General features: G+C 42.9%; 1 protein-coding gene across 1 annotated transcript in view; it reads right to left on the bottom strand.

Annotated features, from left to right (window-relative positions):
- SORCS3 (sortilin related VPS10 domain containing receptor 3) overlaps positions 1-14719 on the bottom strand; it is a 590148-nt gene that overhangs the window by 38109 nt on the left and 537320 nt on the right. Inside the window, exons 15-16 of the mRNA XM_024734978.1 lie at positions 9218-9335; positions 8078-8211 (exon numbers count right to left, since the gene is read on the bottom strand). Of these exons, the coding sequence (XP_024590746.1) occupies positions 8078-8211; positions 9218-9335 (252 nt within the window). The remainder of the gene's footprint in view (positions 1-8077; positions 8212-9217; positions 9336-14719) is intronic.

The raw sequence follows: 14719 nt of genomic DNA, 5'->3' as shown, positions 1-14719 counted from the left end.
CCGAAAACACAGAAACTCCTCATTATTTTGCTGTATTATTATATGCAATAAATATTATATAGAAAATGTCATTGTACATCATTTTATTATTTATGCTCTTGAAGGCATTTATGTCTATGTTTCTATACAGTAAATACATTAGATACATGTTGTATCTAATTCCTAATTCTGCATTCAGTGATGCCATGTTGGTAACCTGAAATCAGATATGGTGGGAATATTTATAGCAATCAGCAAACACTACTAATCAGGGCTTATTTATTTGTTTCTTTGTTTCCAGAGAGCCGGTGGTTAAACATTTTCCAGTACAGCACTGAATATCTGATTTCTAAGCATTGTTTATCTGCAGAAAGTTTTGGGCTGTGGTGTGTCTGCACTACTTCTAGAAAATTCCCTGCTTCCTTTATGAGGTAAATCTATTGAATGTCCTGTGAATCCTAAGAAATATTAGTAATCTCTGAAGGAAGGGTGTTCTCCTAAGCAGCTCTGGGAAGGAGAGAAATGTCTTATTTCTCCTTGCTAAATGTAAACATCTTTAGCAGTTCTGTTCAGCTCTGCTACCTGTTAGTGATGTAGTAATTTAAAAAGGTGCATCAGGGGCTTCCCTGGTGGCGCAGTGGTTGAGAGTCCGCCTGCCGATGCAGGGGACACGGGTTCGTGCCCCGGTCCGGGAAGATCCCACATGCCGCGGAGCGGTTGGGCCCGTGAGCCATGGCCGCTGAGCCTGCGTGTCCGGCGCCTGTGCTCCGCAACGGGAGAGGCCACAACAGTGAGAGGCCCGCGTACCGCAAAAAAAAAAAAAGGTGCATCAGCCATGCTGCTTTGCCCCAAAGAGAAAAAGCACCTTATTAATATTTAATAACATTAATGGAAACATCACTGGCTGCCCCCAAGCTGTGAACTTCTTCATTAACTTCTGCTAAATGTATATTAAAATCTCTCATCCTGCCCAAGATCCCTCCCAGCTCTGGAGTTTTTGCGATGTCAGCAAATAAGCAGCCCCAGCTGCTGCTCCAGCTTCTTGAGGAAAGGTGGTTTTCTGTTGAATTGTGACATTTGAAGAGAATGTACCAGAAAGTTTGATTTGCCTCTGCAAAGTAAGCTACCACAACTTCTGCAAACACACAGTTTCCTTTAAGAAATAAGCCACCTCTGTGCTTTTCTTGACTATAAAAGGGTTTAGAACTTCTAAAAGCTTATGGGAAAACTTGTCCATTTAGGACACATAGGGACCTATGTGTCCTCCAAGTCCCATCCAGGGAGAAGCCTCAGACAATCCAAAGAAGGAATAGACAAGAAAAAGTTCAGAAATCAAAAAGCTTCTGCATGTCAGAATAGGAAGGGACACCTGTATTCCTTGGGTTCAATCCCCTCAGTTGACAGATTGGGAAGGAGAAGAAAAAGAGGAGAAATGACTTGTTAAAGATTGTACACACCTGAAGATGTTAACCAAAGGTGATAATTGAGATTCCTGATAGCTGGTTCAGCATTAGTACAAGCCCATGAAACACCCATTTAATCAGCAGGGAGGGCCTAATGTCATTCTGAGCCTCTTGGAGCCATCCAAGAAGTCATGGTCTCTGCTGGCCCAGTGGTAGGGGGTATCCTACTCTCAGACTATGCACTACCCCATCATAGCCTCATCGACCCCCAGTTCCTCCATTTCCCCATTTGGGAGCTGAGGCTCTAGGATGAGTGTTCCACAGGTGTCTCTGTCTCATCTTAGGAGACAGTAGAGCACGCTGGGTTTAGGATCAGATAGAGGTTTTTGGCAGCCACAGCATGAACACTCAGAAAAGAGAAGCAACCACAACAAAAACAATGGACTAATAATTAATGTCATCAGCATTTGCTAAGGCACAGCCTAAATGTAGCTACAGAGATAGAAAGATAATTATATCCAAACCATTTCAGAAATTGTTTGAAAAATCAAACAATCATCACTCAAGTGTCTCTCCTAATCTAACCCCATGCTACCCATCTGGCCATACCCCTCTATTCCTCAACAACCTTCACATATCCGCTTTCTTGGATGTGCTGCCCGTTTTCCTCATACTTATTCAGCAGCAAGTCTATACAGCTCCATCACCACTTCCTGCAGGAAGCCTTCCATCATTACTCCAGTCCTCAGTGATCTCTTTGCTCTCACCATTCCTAGCACTTGCAGGTAGGACGAGTGCTGTCCCACAGAACTTTCTGTGATAATGGAAATGTTTTACATCTATGCTATCCAATATGGTAGCCACTTGCCACATGTGACTTTTGAGCACCCAAAACGTGGCTAGTGGAACTGAAGAAATGAATGTTTCATTGTATTTAATTTTTTTTTAATTTTTGAATTGAATTTAATTTTTTATACAACAGGTCCTTATGAGTCATCCATTTTATACACATCAGTGTATACATGTCAATCCCAATTGCCCAATTCATCATCCCCCCCCACCGCTTTCCCCCCTTGGTGTCTATACGTTTGTTATCTACATTTGTGTCTCAATTTCTGCCCTGCAAACCGGTTCATCTGTACCATTTTTCTAGGTTCCACATATATGCGCTAACATACGATATTTGTTTTTCTCTTTCTGACTTACTTCACTCTGTATGACAGTCTCTAGATGCATCCACGTCTCTACAAATGACCCAATTTCGTTTCGTTTCTTTTATTCCATTGTATATATGTACCACATCTTCTTTATCCATTCATCTGTCGATGGGCTCATTGTATTTAATTTTAATGCAAATAACCACATGTGGCTAGTGGTTACTATACTGTACAGCATAGGTCTGGATCATGAAATTCAGCACCCAATTATACTCTATTTCCTGTCATCCCTCCTTTGCATCCAATACCTCTGGCTAATACAGCTTCGATTTTTCTACAATGCCTGGTCTATAGAAAAAATATGCTTGATTGAGCCCTATATGCAGAATACTAAAGGTTGACTAGATTTCAGACGTGCCTGAATTTATGTACTACGGCACCCCAAATCTCTTCCCCTCGTTCTACACTGCCACTTGATAAACTCGCTCTGTGGATCTGGAGCCATACTGGACATGGAAGGTAAACACTAAGACATACTGAGACTTTGGGAATTCCCTGGTGGTCCAGTAGTTAGGACTCCATGCTTTCACTGCCAAGGGCCTGAGTTCAATCCCTGGCTGGGGAACTAAGATCCTACAAGCTGCGAGGTGTGGACAAAAAAAAAAAAAAAAGACATACTGAGACTTGAGACTCTGGAGTAGCATATTATTATTTTGAATGAGTTACACTTAACCTCTCTTGTCTCGATTTCTTCATTTATAAAATGCCTATGATAACAGACTCTCCTTCCAAGAGCTGGTTGGGAAGATTAAGTTAATCCATCTAAAAAACTTGGCACATAGCAGGTGCTCAGCAAAATTACTGCTGTGTGAGTGGTTGGATGAAGGAGTAAGAAAGAGAATAATTTGGCATAATCTCTGGTCCAACTTGGTTTCTCACTGAACAAATGCATTTGGACCTCCCAGGGGGCAAGTACTTCCTAGGAGCCCTCATAGGACTTCAGAGCAGCTCCCTTTTCTGACTACCCAGTAGTTTCTGACAAACTTACTTCTCATGGAGGATTTGCTCCTAGCCCCTCACCAGTGCCACGATGGAGGTTGCTACAGAGAGGTTCTGTACAGTAAACATAAGGCTGGGGGATTTATGAGGCCTTTAAGTAGAAACATCAATATTTATGTAAAATTCATACTTGTTACTGACACCCGCTCTGGATGGAAAGGTGAAAGTTGCGAAATTCAATGGTGCTCTACAAGTAAAGGCACCTGAGAATCTATAAAGCCTTCCTTCTTAAGCAGAACGATACGGGCAGAAAATTCCTCTGTGAACCCAGGCTGCACTCCTCAACTTTTCCACCGGAATCAACGCATTTAATCCATCCTCCCCAGTCTCTACTCCCTGCTGTCTCTGAGACTTAAAAGTTGCCTGGACCAATCCAATGAACATGACCTGATTTGGCTTAGGGAAACAACTAGGTGGAATATGAATGGTTATCGCTTATACTAACCAAGCTGGGGTCTTCAGATTCCTTAGCTAACACTTCCTGGTAGGAAGGAACATTGAGAAGGAGACAGGGCTATGAAACTGTTGCCATACACGGATTTTTCAGCATGAGCATTAAAGACAAACAAACAAACTATATTTGAGTGGCCTCTCCTGTTGCAGAGCACAGGCTCCAGACTTGCAGGCCCAGCGGCCATGGCTCACGGGCCCAGCCGCTCTGCGGTATGTGGGATCTTCCCGGACCGGGGCACGAACCCACGTCTGCTGCATCGGCAGGCGGACTGTCAACCACTGCGCCACCAGGGAAGCCTGAAAAACTGTCTTTTTAACTGATACCTATGCTTACTGAAGTTGACTTAAAAATAAAACAAAGAAAAAAATTTTAAACACTCAGTCCCATTGTCCATGAAAACCACCATAACAGCAACAAAAAATCTCAGGAATTTCAGAATCAAACTCTCTCTGCCATACTCAGAAGTAGTGCAAAAATACTTTTAGGTCACACGATTCTTCTGCTTTTGTTCTCAGATTATGACTACTAACGCAGCTTCAAGTCCTGTGTGTTTGTTAGTCCTAACTCAGACACAAGTGGTTCTATCTTCTTTTTAATATGAGGTATGATTGGCTACAGAGAGCCAAACATACCATGTCTTATATATCCCCCCTCAAAATTCTATAAAGTCCTCTTGTACACCATACACCTATGACATTCCTAGTACCAATGGCCAAAACTACTTTATTTGGCATTGGTTTAGAGTTAATGGAACATTCTATATTAAACCTCATCACCAGCAGTTAACTTAGATCATTTGAGGATGAGATCATTTTAGAATAAGCAAACTTGGGAACCCTATTTCTTCTGAAAAATAAAGTGTATCTAAAATAACAAAGATTTGTTTGATTTCTTGAGAAATGGCATGATATAGAGAGGAGAATGTGGAATTTAGCTAGACTTACATTTCATCCTCACCTCTTTCTCTCACTGCTAATGTGATTTCGGTCAAGTAACTTACATTCCAGATGCTAATTTTCTTCTCACTAAAATGTCATAGTAATGATACTGACATTACAGGGTGTTGGGTCCAGGTGGTACCTCTACCAATGCAAGTGTGAGAACCATAGAATACTTTGCAAGGGCTGCTCCCTCCACTTCTTTACTTATAGATGCATTCTGACAGCAGTTTTCCAAAGGCAGGTTCAGAAATAGTTTAAGCAAAGCCATCGCCATTGAAATAAATGGATAACACCCAAAGGTTCAACTTCGAAGACAGTGCTTATTTGGATGTATAAGCTCTGATTTACTTGCTAACAATACCACGGGGACCACTTAACCCTGGGGTTCAAGATTAACAACAACCGCAGCATCAAAAGCTGTGTATACCATTAGGATAAATTCCTTATTCACAATAACGATGTATGTGAATTCACTTATTCCTCCCTAGGACCCAATGAGATACATGTCATATATTTGTATTTAATAGCCTAGGAGGTGAAGTCATAGAGATTAAGTAAATTTCCCAAGGTCAAAAATTGAATATCAGAGCTGGGTTTTTCTCCCAGACTAGTAAATGTTAATGTAATTGCTGAAGAAAAAAATATTTACATTACGATTCCTACTCTTTCTCAATTGTAAGGCTTCCCAACAATGGGTGAGGGTCTAGTACAGTTCAGAGAGACACAGGAGAAAATGTAGCACGACATATGCAAAGACGATGCACCTCTATGGAGTCAGTCTGCGGAAGGACACAAGGAAGCCTGATTTTCAGTTCTGCACATTCAGGTTGACATCAATATGTCATGTACCATAATTCTGAGTGGCCTACTGTATCACTGCTATGACTATTTTTCTGGATTGTGGTTAATAATTAAAAATTATTCTTCCCAATTGTGAAAATATCCTTTGTTTCCAAAGAGTCAAACATGCTACAGATAGGACCCTGTCATTTAAATTCAATTCAATCTAGCACATCCCATTTGGACGATTCTTGCTGAAGTCCAGCTTTTCAAGGCATGAGTTCAGGGATGAAGAGCAGGTAGGGGGCAGTCATGGTAAACGAGCGGGCTTGCTGTTACCAGTTACAGTCCTAGTAGAAAGTGGGAAATGGAAGATGGCTTACAGAGCAAATCAAGAAACAGGCTGGATGAAATGAGGATGGAGGGGGTGAGGCTTCTGGGCAGGGCAGCTGTTCTGTACCCATTTGGACTTATTTCTGTTATTAGACACCAGATAAGCCCTAATGCAGCTCTGTCATTGTCCTGCCCCTTCCATGTCTATAGGCTGACACCTGAGCCCTTAGCTTTGGAATGGGTGATGAAAATATCTCAAATGAAGTTCAGTTTTTGACTGTGACACAGAGGAAGAATTCGTCTAACTGGAATCAGCCTGGGATGATGCTGCGATCACCGATGGGATCACCCATTCCCAGGTTTGGGAAGGTTTTTGACTCTCCTAAAAGAAACAACCTTCAGGGCTTCCCTGGTGGCACAGTGGTTGAGAGTCCACCTGCAGATGCAGGGGACACAGGTTCGTGCCCCGGTCCGGGAAGATCCCACATGCTGTGGAGTGGCTGGGCCCGTGAGCCATGGCCATTGAGCCTGTGCGTCCGGAGCCTGTGCTCCACAACGGGAGAGGCCACAACAGTGAGAGGCTCCCATTCTACTGGGGAAAGATGGGCAATAACAAAGAAATCAAAAAACACAATCTCTCTATTTGTGATTAACACTAAGATGACAATTAAACAGGGTGATGTGCCAGAGAGTGCCAGGGTGTAGGTGAGACTAGATGGTCTCAGAAGGCATTTCTGAGGAGCTGCCACTTTTGCTGAGGCATGAGTGATCCAAAGTTGCCAGCCATGCTGAGATGTGGAAGAAATCCTTGTACCTGCTGTTTCCTTTGCTAGGAATGAGTCTGGGTTAATCAAAGCGTAGGAGACAGTAGCGTGGCTGCAAAATGGTGAATGAGGGGAGAACAGTAAGGAGTTAAGGAGCAATGGCAATGGGCCAGTCATCTACAGTGGAGCAAAGAAAGAAGATTAGGTTATATTTTAAGGAAGAGGGGGAGCCATTGGAGCGCTTCAAGTACAGGACTGATAAGATCTGACTTGGGTTTTTAAAATATAATTTTGGATAGATTTCAGGGTGACCAGAGTAGAAGCAGAGAGTGAGTTAGTAAACTGTTGGAGTGATCCAGACTGCAGTGGTCATGGGTAGAGGTGCTTTGAGTTAGAATGTGTTTTGTTAATAGAGACTTTCAAGGACTTGTGGATGGCCTGGACCTGAAGGTAAAGGGAAAAATCAAGCTCTCCTGGGATTTTGACTTAAGCAACCGAGTGGATATCAGTGTGTTTTATTGAATTTGGAAAAACTGGTCTGGGATGGGGGCGGGGGGTGGCTTAAGAAAAGTTGAAAAACTGCTTCCACTAGTGGGTGTTCGGGAAGAATTCTGCTTGGCCACACCAAGTTTGTAATCCCTATTAGCAATTCAAGGGAAGATGGATGCTGAGTAAATAGATGGACACAAATGTCCCCATCCAAGAGGAGAGACAGGCCAGAGATGGAGGTAAATATTTGGAAATTTGTGAGTCATTAGCTAATAGGTGAGAGTCAAAGTCATTCTTTGTGGTTGTCATTAGAGGGAGAAAAAAAGAAATGATGATAAGAGAGCTCATTTGGAAGAGCATAATTCTAGCTAACGTTTCTGGAGGTAACTGCCCAAGGTGGCAGCTCTCTGAGCTCTCTGTGCCCAGCCCCACCTCTCTGGGACTTTCCAGGACAGATGCTAACTGAAGATGGGAAGAAGTCCCCTTGGACATGCTGCTCTGATAGAACAGTGATCTTCCCTGTGAAATCGCCTCCTCCTGTCCTCCTTCCAGGGATGCAGACATCCCATCTGGCCAGGAACTGGGGCAGCGAGGCCCATAGGCCAGCAGACACACCTATCTCTTAGTCATGCCTTCCTCCCCAGCTTCATCTTCACCCTCATCCCCCCAACCAGTAAATGTCTAGCTGGAATTGGCAATGAGATGCCCAGGGACTCACCATTCAAAGTCCCAGTCGGCACAGACACAGGGTTCTGAGACCACCGTCCCTGAGGAGTCTTGGCCCAGGGCACACTGAGCTCCTGGCTTGCGTTTCTTGAATATTTTCCTTTCTCCCATGATGCAAGGCTCCCCCTTAGGAAGGAAGTCCATAGTGAGAGAGGCAGAAAAACACAGAGATGGTGAAATAAACCAGCGTTAGCCTCTTCATTCTCTTTTCGTCACTCTATGTAGAAATCTCCCTCCCAGGAACCATTCAGGAGTTTCCAAGATTCAAAGGTTTATCTTTTACTACCCCGCAAGAGGAACACTATGGGAGGCTGGCCTATCACTGTCCCTCCACCCAACCTAGCCAGTGATGGCTACTTAGCCTTGTTTCTTCTCCACCTCCACAGAGAATGCAAACACTCCAGGTCATCCTCACAGACCACCCGGCAATTGCCCGAATGGCATCAGCAGAAACTCCAGCGGAAAAGAACCCACTTCTGGCATATTTTTCACATCATCTTCAGAGTAAAATTGAAGTGGACCCAATAAGTTCCCTCCCTATGATAAACCACTGCGTCCAAGTCCTTATTCCTAGTCAAGGGCACAGAGAGGAGGATAACAATTTGTTGGTACAAATTATAAGGACCCAATAGTTCTGAAGAAAAAAGAAGTCTGCCTATGTTGCATAGCACTAAATATCTGCCTTGCTAGAGCCCCTCACCTCCACCTCTCACCCCTTCTCTGTGGTCCTGTCCACAACGCTCCTGGGTCCTGACTTCAGGCTGGTCTGAGAAATGCTCTCATGCTTCCCAGTAAAAGGTGAGATGATCACATCGTTGGTGGGGTCTCCTAGTTCTCTGGGCTTATTTCCACATGGGCAGCACTAAAATCCCAGGTTACCATTATCACCACTTCCCTAGGCTGCTCGGTGATTTCAATGAGTAGATCAGGATTCCAGGGTGCAAAAGGGTCCCAAAATATCACCTGCCCCTGCTAGACCTGGGTGTGTGGGTTCCAATCCCTCCCCCGAAACCCACCGTTATCCCCAGATGGCCCACAACTTTCCTTCCGCAAACAGGAAGGTCCGATAGGACCAAACAGGGCTTGCAGTGGCCCCTCTTCCTAGGACAGGACCACCCGCCCTGCACTGTACCTGATTGAGCAGGCGCCAGGTCTCATAATCCTCCTTGCTGCAGCGCCGGCTGAAGACAGATTTGTAGTCCACCTTCACCAACTGCCATTCCGAGTGGAGGCTGAAGTGGCCAAAAACGCTAAGTGTTCAGGGGACAAATGAGAAAGGCAAGCAGATAAAGCCCCGTAGTCAGTCACAGCGTCTAGTCTAGTGCACCAAGACTGGAGGGAGAGAGGGCTGAACTGCAGCCCGGACTTTAATGATTCTTCTAAAGCCAGGTCTGTGAAGGCTACTGAGGGGAAGTCCACGGACCACACGAGTACGGCCAATTGACAAGGTGTTCACTGTGGGTGTAAAACCAACTTTTTTTTTTTTTTGCAAAAGTAATATATGTGCTTTACAGGAAGGCTTTCAAATATAGAAAGGTATGGTGAAGGAAAAATCTTCCCCAAACATCTACAATCCTCTCCACAGGTAGACCTGCTCCTCGTGTTTTCACATCTAGTCTTCTTCTCAAAGCAAGCACTACTGTTATAGCTACTGATGTCCACAGGCAGGGACTCGGTTTTCTCATCTGTAAAGTAAATTGTATGTGTGTATGTTGGGAGGGGTGGGTGTGGATTAGCTAATCTAAAGTATGACCTTGCCAATTCCAATATTCTGACTGAATCTAAGTGTGTTTTAGTTGAAATTCTCATTGCTTAATTCATGTGAATACCACCCTCTTTCCCCCTGCCCTGAAAACTCAGTCGTCTCATAAAAGGAACTCATATTTATGTATAGCAAAGAAGCACACTTTCTGCGCCACTTAATCAATACTGACCTTTTCAAAGTCCAGCAGTTGATAGCCCTATAAACATGAATGATCAATCATTTCTAGAAAAATAGAAAAAAAGACTGATCATCCATACTCCACTCAGGTGGCATGTCTTGTAATTACAATGCAAGGGATCTATCAGAGTGATGTAAAGGGGAGACCAGTCATGCTGGGAACCAAAACCCACTGAAGTCTTTCAAGGAATCGGACGGCTTCCATTCCAGCAAGAATTAATCATGATCACAGCCCTGGATTCTCCTCTTCCCAAGTTCAAATATCCTCATAATGACACCTAAGAGACTAACTCTCCTCAAGGGACATTTTCTTCTTCTATCTGAAAGATGAGGATGCTTTGGGAGGGGTGGGGCTAATTAAAATTGTGAAATGGAGAAAGAATTGTTTTGTAGATCACACAACTTAAAATACACCTTAGGAAATGATTTTTGATGTCCTGTCATTTACTCGTTAAATAAAGCTTTTTAGAGCTTTGACTGAAAAAAAAAAAAGATTAAGCAGACTTTGAGGGAGTGACTGTGGGTCTCTCCTTTAGTAAAACCGTATGATCTTTGCATGAATCTTCCCTCAGCCCTGAGTAGTAGGAATCAAGAGGCTAGAATACCCTGGACTGTGTGGCCAGTACTGCGTGGGATACCTGCCCTCACGTTCTCTCCGTTCTATTGCATTCTTGCTATATTCATTGGTCTCCAAATCCAATACATCCATGCCAGGTCTACGCTAAGGTATTTCTCCCATTTAGTTCTGATTCAGTTCACGGAAAGGTCACGAGTCAGTCAACTTTTAATCTTTAACAAAACAGTTATCTCATAAAAAGTTTCTATTTAAGAGAGGAGAATAAGGTTAAAAGCTCATCAAGAAAAAATAAACAGTGGGAGAAACCTTGATAAATGTCTTCTTCCCTCTCTATCCAGCCTATCCAAATCCTCCCACATTCGAATGCTACCTCCTCCAGAAAGTCTTCCCTGATTGGAGTACTCTGAGTAGCAGGATATTAGTGATGCTAAACAAAAAACAAAACGCTCTACCTACTCCAAACAGTTTACAGTTATTCTATAGATCACAAAATACATCATGTCAGATGAATCCCATTCCTTTCTATGAAAGGATTACTAGGCAAACAGAAGAAGAAAATATGAGGTACATGATTTACCCAGATATCAACAAGGCATCTGATGGTCTGCCGTAGCAGTCTTGAAGAAAAGATGAAAAAACATGAGCCAGGTGCTAGTAAAATTTATGTGGCTGAACAGTACCTAATTAAGGCATTAAAATCAACCAGGAGGGAGGGGTGAGTAGTCAGCTGCAAGGTTCTGCTGTCTGCTCTTTCTCGTTCATCATTTTCATTAATGACTTGACAACATGAAAATAATGGTCATCATTGGAAATTGCATTTTCTGAGGACACAAAGCTGGAAGAAACAGTCAATATGCTTGATGGCAGAATCAGGACCCAAAAAGGTCTTGACAAACTGAAGAGACAGGCTGACATAACAGGGAAGAATATCAGGTCCCTCCCTGGCAACTACATAAGTACCGGATAAAAGAAATGGGGCTTGGTGCAGCTCAGGATACATAATAATCATGATGACGATGTAGCTTAAGAATTTTTGTATACAATGTAATTAATGTAAGTAAACACTTCAGAGAGACCAGAAATACTTAAGGTAACCTTAGAATGCATTAATGAATGCAGAATTTTGTATATTCTCTAGAACAAAAGAGGAACTATCCTGGTCTGTTTTACATTAACTACATAACAAAGGAGAATTGTACTTAGTGTTGGATGTCACCATTCAAGAAGGATATACATGTAGGAGCTTTGGTGGTGGTAGTGGAGTTTGAATCTCCTGAAATTTGCAATAAAATATGCATTTACTGGCCTGTGTGTATTTATCTATGGAGACATTACATATCTTTTTATCAGATTTCCAAAAGGGTTCACAGTTCCCAAAGTTTAAGGAACACTGAAAAAGAGAGGGATTCAGATGATGTACTGGATGAAATAGTGGCTCTCCAAAGAGACATGCCCATGTTCTATTCCCTGTAACCTGTGAATGTGACCTTATTTGGAAAAAGGTCTTTGAAGTTGTGAGTTAAGGATCTGAAGATAAAATCATCCTGGCCCTAAGTCCAATGAAAAGTATCCTTATAAGAGATACAAAGAAGAGAGACATACAGAGAGGAGAAGGCTATGTGAAGACAGAGGCAAAGATGAGTTATGCAGATACAAGCCAAGGAACACCTGGAGCCATCAGAAGATGGAACAAGCATGGAACGAATTCTCCTTTAGTGCACTAGAAGGAGCGAGGTCCTGCTGCCACCTTGACCTTGGACTCTGGCCTCTAGAACTATGAGAGAATAAATTTCTGTTTTTTCAGCCACCCAGTTTGTGGTAATTTGTTACAGGAGGCACAAGAAATAATACAAATGGCGATATGATTTGAGACCACTTTTCATCTACCAATCCAAGCAAGGAGTGGTATAAAACTATGGCTGGTTAACCTGGGGATGACTTAGGAAGGGGCAGTGGAGGGAAGACCAATAAATGGGCACTCTAGGGAGATCTCTTGGGTATTAAAAAATAACAAAAAATAAAAGTGTAAAAGTTTACAAAATGTGAGAGGTCTTTCTAATAGACAAAGTTGCCCACACAGGAAAGGAATGGCTCAGGAGTTAGTAAGCAGAGAACTTCAAGCTCAGGATTAACCATTTCCCAGGGCTGATGTTAAAGAGGATGCTGGCATCACCCAAGTATGTGTGGTCTAACTGACCCTGAACCTCTAAGGATGTCCATGTCGCTGGCCTTCCCGGCTTTTAGGGATATCTGTTTCTGATCTGAGGGCTCATTTCAGAACTGAACATAAAACAGAGGCTCATTCAGAACTTGTGGACTAACTTAGATTCTTCTCTTCTACAGTTCCCGCAGGTGCCTTCCTTTCACCAGTATTTCTTTGGCTTCTAACCCAAATTTCCTTACACCATGTTTTCCAGGTCCTTCCCCAAACTGTAAACTGATACACTGATATTTCCACTCAGGGGTTGGCTAGTATGCTCTCCCGTGGGGTCATTTTCCTGGGCCAGATGAAAATTTTTAAACATTTAATGTTAGGATTATGAGCTCTGTTCATTTTCTCACTGGATCCCAACTGAAATTAGTAGGGTAAAACCCCTTAGTAACTTTCAGACACTGATGTACTCCTGTCTCTCCATCCACTCTCAGTTCATGGTGGGCCCCCTCCTATAGCGCATAAGTGACTCTGATGCAGGGTCTCTCTTTTGCAAAGATCTGGCTTCCCTAATTCTGTTCGATACTGGATTCATTCACTGCTCTTCCGATTGGAGCTCATGGAAGAAGAAGAAATGACAGAAACACAGCAAACTAAGTCGGAGATACAATAAGGACTAACTTAATTTCAAGCATTTCTCATCCCTTTTCGTAACTACCCTTAGAATAGATGTTAAAATTCACAACAGGATCTGCAGGAATGAGAACCCTGCAGAGGAAGTCAGAGGGGTTAGAAACCACCTCCATCACTTAGAGGTGATAAACACTGACTAGATCCACCTGGTCCTGGACTGGAGCAAGAGAAAGCCTAGACTATTTCTAAATAATAATGCAAGAAATCAACTTCGCAGATACAAGCCTCTCATCTCCTGGAAATGCTCCTCTAAGCTTATCACCAGTAAAGCAGGGGCAGCGTATTCGTCCCACTTGTGGTAACATTTTGGGAAACAAAGTGACTCATAAACGAAGTGAATACAAAAACTCAAGAGATGGCTAGGGTGGAGGAACCAAAGTTGTGGAACATCTCCAAAAGGATAATGTAATTCCCAAAACAGGTACTACTTCTTTTAGAAAGTCTTCTGTGACTGTTCCAACAATACTGAGCTCTCGTTCCTCAGAAACTCAAATGGTCCCGTTATCTCTAGACTAGAGGATCCCCACTGTCTGCATCAGAATCAACTAGAGAGCTTGTTAAATATAGATTGTCCCACACCCAGGCCTCCTAATGAGCAGCGTTGGCTGCCTGATCATTGCATATCTAATAACTCCCCAGGTGATGGTGATGTTGTTGTCTCCAGGACCACCTGTTAAGAAACACTGCTCTAGACCACTTACCCAGAATTTAATTTTCTTGTATTTTTGGTCAAATTTGTAGCAACCAATTAGAGAGCTTTGTAAGGCTGGGAATGTTCTTATACTTCTTTGGACCACATAAAGCTTTTCAACAATAGTTGCTTGACAAAGAATGGCTGATTACTGGGTACCAATGGAACAAGGCAATTTGAGAGGGTGGCTTCATTTTCAAGTCTTTGGCAAAAAAGCGAATTTCTAGCGTGTTCAAATTCACTGTCATCCACAGTCCCACTTCCTTGCAATTACCAAGATAAACTATTCTGACCTCCTTCTTCAGAAATGTATCCCCAGTCCCCCTTCTTAACTCAAAGCATATTTTCATCAACATAATCAAAACCCCAAGATAATGTATGTGAAAATCTTGAAAACTCCCAATTGACAATATTCATTACCATCGCCATCATTCTCATTGCTGGGACCCCCACAGACTCATACCCAAGGCCCTGCTCATCAAGAGGTTTCGATAGGGTTGGCTCAAAATTCCTTTTGCAAGGTAAATACTAACCTAAAAAGCACGGGCTTTGTCCTTTGTGTGTGTGTGTGTGTGTGAC

The sequence above is a fragment of the Neophocaena asiaeorientalis genome, unplaced genomic scaffold (assembly GCF_003031525.2).
Source record: "Neophocaena asiaeorientalis asiaeorientalis breed wild unplaced genomic scaffold, Neophocaena_asiaeorientalis_V1.1 scaffold240, whole genome shotgun sequence".
Classification (NCBI taxonomy): Eukaryota; Metazoa; Chordata; class Mammalia; order Artiodactyla; family Phocoenidae; genus Neophocaena; species Neophocaena asiaeorientalis.
The sequence above is the reverse complement of the archived record's forward strand: the minus strand, read 5'-3'. Positions and strand labels throughout refer to the sequence as shown.